Source organism: Pogona vitticeps, chromosome 5 (assembly GCF_051106095.1).
Source record: "Pogona vitticeps strain Pit_001003342236 chromosome 5, PviZW2.1, whole genome shotgun sequence".
Classification (NCBI taxonomy): Eukaryota; Metazoa; Chordata; class Lepidosauria; order Squamata; family Agamidae; genus Pogona; species Pogona vitticeps.
The window spans coordinates 33,714,233-33,721,641 of record NC_135787.1 but is presented as its reverse complement, the minus strand read 5'-3'; the positions used below and the strand labels follow the sequence as shown (position 1 = coordinate 33,721,641).

The 7,409-nt window shown below is 38.1% G+C and overlaps 1 protein-coding gene across 9 annotated transcripts in view; it reads right to left on the bottom strand.

Moving 5' to 3' along the window:
- Window positions 1–1,731: 1,731 nt before the first annotated feature.
- Window positions 1,732–7,409, bottom strand: part of ABHD18 (abhydrolase domain containing 18) — a 29,855-nt gene continuing 24,177 nt past the window's right edge. For all 9 annotated transcript variants that reach the window (XM_078376701.1, XM_078376704.1, XM_078376705.1 and 6 more), the window contains 3 exons: window positions 4,941–5,310; window positions 3,877–4,039; window positions 1,732–3,334 (listed from right to left, as the gene is read on the bottom strand). In XM_078376701.1, coding sequence (XP_078232827.1) covers window positions 3,283–3,334; window positions 3,877–4,039; window positions 4,941–5,310 — 585 coding nt within the window. In that variant the 3' untranslated portion in view covers window positions 1,732–3,282. The remainder of the gene's footprint in view (window positions 3,335–3,876; window positions 4,040–4,940; window positions 5,311–7,409) is intronic.

Below are 7,409 nucleotides of genomic sequence, written 5' to 3'. Positions count from 1 at the left end.
GTAGCCCTGAAAAGGGCTGTTGAGGTAATTAGCTCCAATAAGGCTAGAGAAAGCTCAGTCTTCCAAAGGAGAACTGTACAGCTTGGCGGAAAAAAGGAACTGAGGGGAATGGAAGGTGGGAAAGGCATATGCCTTGTGGGGGAATCACGCCACTAAATTGTTACTTTCAACTCTAGAATCTTCTGAGAATGTCAGCGCAGGCGCAGACAAGACCAATGTGTGTGCATTCACAGAAGCCACAAAGAAGAATACTGCACTATAAGGTGCTGGCATTTAAGATTTTTACAGAACCCCCAAATGTGGCATATGTGTATTTCTTGGCTTGAAATTCCAGTACCATAAATTCCATTAAAATCCTAATGATTCAGGAATTTATATAGAAAAGCATTTCACAATATAGCACAGTGGCATGAGTGTTTTTGTAAGGTTTTATTGTATAATATAAAATGCATTCAAGAAAAATGTTTACAGAATTTTAAAATTCACTTCATTTGAATTAAAGATTTTCATGTAGCATTATATCACCATTGGCAAGTTCTTTTACACATGTGCTAGAGCAGAATCTTAAACATTCGAACATAGCATAATAAGGCCACACAGTATTTTGTTATGAAGAAAAGCCTATTTGCCAGTCCTTTAAAAGTTACTAGTTTAATCCAAGTAAGCAATTCTCCAGGTGAGAAAAAAATTACTCATGGCTCACTCATCACAAAATATGACAATCTTTTAAGATTTAGAGGTTTTTAAAACAGCTTTGTTCATACCCCATAAAGCCCCATTTCAAGCTCCCAATTTCACCAGGCATGTATGAATACTAGATGTGGAGCTTCTATGTACCTTCACCAGTTTCATCTTTTTTGTATTGTAGGCAAATGCCTGCACAGGACTTTCATAGTCATACAAACACGTTACTGCTTCTACCACAGAGGACTTTGTAGGCTAATTAAGAGGCAGAAAATACTGCTCCTGCACCATCAAGAAAAGGTATTATTTGGCAAGCTTATCGTTTCTGGCAGATACCATTTTGAAAGTCTTTCAAGCCAGTTCTTAGTAGTATCAGTACTCGAGATATTTGACAAGAATGTCCAAGCTCAGTAGTAAGGTTCTGGCTGTGGGTTCTGGTATAATAATTTTCAGTATAAATAGATGTACAGTGTTGCCTCGTTTAACAAGCGCACCGTATAATGACGAAATCGCATAGCGATGCGGTTTCCACAATCGCTAATGCGATCGCTTACCAATGGCCCCAATGGGCGAAACTCGCATAGCGAAGGTCGGTAAGCGTTTTGCTTACCGGCCTTCGCTTTGCGACCCGCGGATCAGCTGTTCGGCGGGTCCAAAATGGCCGCCGGAACAGCCAAAATGGCCACGCGCAGCGTTTTCGCGCCCTCAGTAAGCGAGGGGAGGACGCAAAAATGGCTGCCGGCTATGGGAAGACTTCACTAAACGGTGAGTTTTCAGCCGATTTCCAATGGCTTTTTACTTTCCGTTTAATGAAGTTTTCACATAGCGAAGGTTAATCCGGAACGGATTAACCTCGCTATGCGAGGCACCACTGTACAACTGATCAGCGGAGTTATAGTTCACTGGATTTTGTGTATAAATGAACACCTTAATACCAATTCTAATGAATTTAACTTGCAGTTTGCCAAGAAACATTGTGCTTTTTATTTACAAGGCATCAGCAGTAACAAAGACATTAAAAATTAGAATTCCTGTTGAAGCAGCTCCTTTAATCTTATCTGAACATTTTTATTGAGGTCTTCAACATGTTTGCAGCTTCAGTTTTGGTTCTTTCAAAAAGTTGCTACAAAAGAGAGATGGATTTTTACCAGATCTTACAATGAAATGTTATACATGTCTACTCAGAAGTTCCAGGAGATAAGTGGATTTTCTCATCAGTGAGTGAGTTGATTGCAGCCTTTGTACATTAGGTACAGTGTTTAAAAAAATAGCTAATTTACAGAAGACATTTCTGTTTATTATAAAAATACAATGCTATTTTTAGAGTGTTATTATTTTCAGTATAGAAAATACTAAGCATCTTACTTGGAAAGCTCAACAGTAAAACATCTAGTGTTCATTACATTACAATACAAAAAAATTGCTTAGCTGATAGCTGAAGACATGCATTCCATTGTGTCACTTCATTTTAAAGATTTTATGAAAACACTTTTCAACCTCAGATATGTTCATATAGTACTTTCTATAATGTATAAAATGACTTGGGTTCAAATACGTTTTTGGACACACTGAAGAGACACTTTCTTTTGCAGAAAGCAACTTTACCAGTTTCTGACAGTTCCACCATTCATTATTCAATGCTGAGTATTTAAATGCCACTCTATAAGGTTGCTCAACTCTCTAGAGATTTTCTTGGGGGAACACAGGTTATAAAGGCAAAGAACCAAGAAGCCCTTCCTGTATGAGTAGAATTCCATTCCTATTTTTCCACATCTATCCCAATTAGTTCAATATCACTATTTTTCAAGTTATCATTTACAATTGGAATTGTAAAGATCATAAAGATCCACGTTTTACTGAAATATTCTTTCATAGACAAACACCCCATATTTTCATGGATCTATTATTCCAGATATATACAAAATCCTATAATAAAAAAAATACAGTAATATAAATATCTCTGTTGGTGCAACATGGTGTGAAACAGTGAAATATTAATCAAGAAAAAAACATTAAAATATTAATACTAGCACATGTATAGAAATCTTCATATTTTCATTTCAGTTGTAGCAGCTCATTCAGTGAACAGCTTTATGGTTTCTCCTGGATAGGAATATACAATTCTTTCTCCCACCCCATGCCCATTTAAAAGAATGGCACCCAGACAAATAATTTTCCTTGAAGAAGCAGTGATGGGCATCAGAAAGTAGTATACATAGCATGTTAAAATGGCATCTTTGAATTCCTGTTTCATATATTGAGGCACATAAATAATGAAATCGATACAAACGAAAATTTAAAAAATGATCAGTACTACATTGGTCTCTTTTCAATTGACGTGTGCACACTCCAATTAAAATTAGGTTCAAAAATAGCATATTTTACAGACAGTGCCTCTATTAACAAACCGGGCTAAAATTGTCATAAATAAGATTAATGCAAGATCACCATTGCCATTACATACTTATGAGACACTGCTGACTATGTCATTCAGTTGGTGAGTTTTAATTTTGTATATAACAACTAATCCACCAGAGGAACATAATGTGTAAGAAGAAAGCTCTGAGCAAGACTACACAAAGGTTCAGTGAGACAGACCTATACAGCATATTTCTGGAGAAAACGTTCAAATGCATCATATATGGCTTGCCTGAAAAGAGAGAAGAAAAACGATTAATTCTATTGGTAAAAGTACATTGATCACTTACAGCATTATGGTCCACATTTTGTGTTATGACATGATTTTAATGCTGCATGAATATACAACATATATCTCCTAAGTACTTGGCACATGACTTTTACTCTCTTTCAAAACATATAAGAATGTCTTACATAATGTGTTGAATCTCTTTTTCAGCGAGCTGCAATTTGAACTATGTATGTCACCAGTGTGCCATTTCTACAAAATTGAGGGACTGTGCTTGATTTAAGGGGTATATCTTATTTTGAGCAAACTGAAAGAGAAATCAAACTGACAAGTTGAAACATGGCAAGAACAAACTAGGAGGAGGAGAAAAAAAGTGCCTGAGCCCACAACTTGTTTGCTCCCTAGCTCAAAATGGATTTATGTCTATACTGAATACAGACAGCTTTAGATGCAATCACAACAGGAAACATGTACAGAGCACTTAACAAGCACAATGCTATTAAACATATATGCTTAAACTGTATTCCTTATTATGAATGACTAACCTGAATAATCCTTGTTTGAAGAGGTAGGCACTAATATGACCTCCATCCAAATATCTGATTTCACATCCTGGCCATATTTCATGCAGGCTACGCACTCCAGTTCTTGGAACATAAGCATCTTCCTTGGCTTGAACAACTATTATCAGTGTTGGGTCAACTGGAACTGAAAACCAAAATGTCTTTGAAGTAACTTCCCAAAATACTAAAATACTAGCAATAATCTCATGTACAAGAGAATCTGAACAGCAAGCTATTTTCCTTTCTCCCACTGAAAAAGTATTCTATAGTATAATTCTCTATCTGGAGTTAAAGACACTGCACCTGCACAGGTACAAGTTAAGATAGTTCTGCAATCTGCAGTGGTTGCACATGTACCTAGAATCTGTATGCAGCATCTCTCACTACAGGCATAGGGGATGGTGGGACTGGATTTTTGACTGGCTTGTATAATCTTACATTGAGCAGGGGGTTGGACTTGATGGCCTTATAGGCCCCTTCCAACTTCACTATTCTATGATTCTATAATTTAAACACATTACTTGTCTGGGGCATAATACTGGCCTTTTTCCATTTGATTGGAGCTTTACTGGACCTGTTTTAAATGCCTGGCCCCAATGCTGCTACTGATCAGGCTATGCTTCAAATAATTTAATTAATAAAAACATCATGTAATCTCCAATATCAGGTACCTTCCTGATCCTACAAGATAAACTAGGAAAAAAAGTAAATGTAAGTGTGTGTTACACAGAAATAACTGCATATTTAGGAGCTGAATGCATTCAAAGGGGATTACTAAGCAAAGCAGAAATTAAAACTTGAACAAAAACTGTCCTCTGTCCTCTGAAGATGCTGGCCACAGAGACTGGCGAAACGTTAGGAAGAACAACCTTCAGAACACAGCCGAAGAGCCCGAAAAACCCACAACAACCATTAGATCCCGGCTGTGAAAGCCTTCGTGAATACATTGAACAAAAACTGTTTATACAACTTCAAACTGGATGCAGCAAAAGTAAGCAGAAGGTACAATAAAACAGTGGTTTCAGAATTCTTATTAGAAGATGTACCTGAAAAGTTAGCTACATGGGTACATTCATCCATCACACCCTTCATGAACCTTAGAGATTCTCTTTGTAAACGGTCTCTTCTTCCACGTATCAGATTCTTTCCTTCACTGGAAAAGTCCTTATTACTGGTGGTTGGAGAAAATGTCTGATTTACATACTGCATTTTTTGCGCCTCTTGTACTAACAGTTCTTCCGCTGAGGGATCTAGAGAATCCTTGTTAGTGCCAAGAGAGCGACTAACTTCTGAAGATAGAACTTCACTCCTGATATCCAGGTTTAGCATACCAGAATTCAGCTCCAGATTTCTCAAACTATCCACACTGCTGGGAGAGTTTTTAACAAAGTCTTGTCCCATCTTGAATGAATCTGTCTAAACAGAAACACCTTTTCAATTAAGGCATATATGCACAACATTTAGTATTTTTGCAAGTTATCCCTTGATCCTGTAACCCTAAAACATTTGGCCTGGTTTTTAAAATATATACTGTATAAAGATCTATAATATGACCTCTTAAAGAGTGAGATCATGCATTACTCTAATGTAGAAGCACTTATATTTCAACCCAATACATTCCTTGAGCATGTACAAATTAAATGTTTGTGTTATGTGCATTTATAATCTGTGACCAAGGTTCTCTCTAAGGTAGCACCACCTCCCTTCGTGCAGCTTTTCTCCTCCTCCGTGCAGCGATTGTTTTCAGCCCCTTTGGTTCTGGTCATGATGGAACCCCACGCCCGGAGATGGGTGGGGATGGAGTCGCAAGCAGATGCAGGGGCAAAGTTGTGCACGAAAGAGGCACAGTCCCACCCAGCAGGACTGAAAATTAGAGAGTACACCGTCTGTGATAATTCAGTGTTGAGCCATTAGTTATTATTTAATTTAAATGAGAATTTCTTTTCAAATAAGGAAATCATTATTTTATGGTCAAATTGCCTCATGTCCTCATGTTGGACTAGATGAGGGTGAATAAACTAAAACTTAATCCAGAAAATACAGAGATGGTCAGTTAAAGGCAGATCAGGGAACAGGGATGGAGCCTGTGCTAGATGGGGTTACGCTACCTCTTTAAGTAAACACAGCTGTGCAGCTTAGAGGTGCTCCTGAATTTGTCTCTGATCCTGGACGCCCAGGTTTCAGAGGTAGCCAGGAGCACATTTGCAGAATTAAAACAAGTGAACCAGCTGCGCCTATTCGTGCAGAGGTCTAATCTGGCCACAGTGACACATGCCTTAGTTACAATCTTAGATGAATTACTATGGGGGGCTACCTTTGAAAAGTGGTCAAAAACTTCAGCAGGTCCAAAACACTGTAGCCAGTTAACGGGCTGGTTGCATGGATCACATAACCCCTATTACAACAGCTCCACTAGCTGCCAATCTGTTTCCAGGCACAATTCAAAGTGATGATTTTGACCTATAAAGCCCTAAATGGCTTGGATCAAAGCTGCCTCAAGAATTGCATTTCCTTTTATGAGCCTGCCTGGGAAGACCTATCCCACCACCCTCACAGGTGCATATGGTGGGGACATGGAATAGGGCCTTCTCTGTCACTGCTCCCAGACTCTGGATATCCCTCCTATGGGAGGCTAGGTTGGCCTCAACTTTGCTGTAATTCCACAAGTACAGTGGTGCCTCGCTTAACAACAATAAACCGTTCCAGGAAAATTGCCGTTAAGCGAAAACATCGTAAAGCGAAATTAAAAACCCCATTGAAACGCATTGAAACCCATTCAATGCGTTCCAATGGGGTAAAAACTCACCGTCCAGCAATCCTCCATACGGCGGCCATTTTTGCTGCCTGTATAGCAAGGAATCCGTCCCTAAGCACAGTGGGGAGCCATTTTAAGCACCCGGCGGCTATTTTGAAAACCCGATAATCAGCTATTTTTGATTGTCGTAAAGCGAAAATCGGTTCCAAAAGGAGCGAACTGATCATCGCTAAGCGAAATTCCCCCATTTAGACCATCGTGTTGCGATCGCAATTGTGATCACAAAAAGATCATCGTAAAGCAGATCTGTCGTAATCAGGGCAATCGTTAAGCGAGGCACCGCTGTACACAAAGACCTTTCTCCTTAGGCAGGCTTTCCCTTAGTGACTGGCTTTCTGAGAAGATTTTTAAATGGACTGTTTACCTTGTTGTTTTAACATGTCTGTATTATTGATTTTATTGATCATTTGTAATATAATTTTAAAATTCTTTTACAATATTTATGTAGTAATTTTTAATCATTAAAATATTGTGTTTTAAATGGTGTAAGCCACCTTGGTTCCTTTTTAAGGAGAAAGGGTAAAATATTTTAAATAAATAAGAATATTGTGTCAGCTTTATATTAAATCACAAATTGGAAAACAGTGTTTTCAGCTCTTTAAGATTTAATCAAGTGACAAGATATTCCTGAGATTCACTACAAAGAATCCCAGAAAACTCACTTTTAATCTATTTTCTTTTCCTGTCATAAATTTTTAAA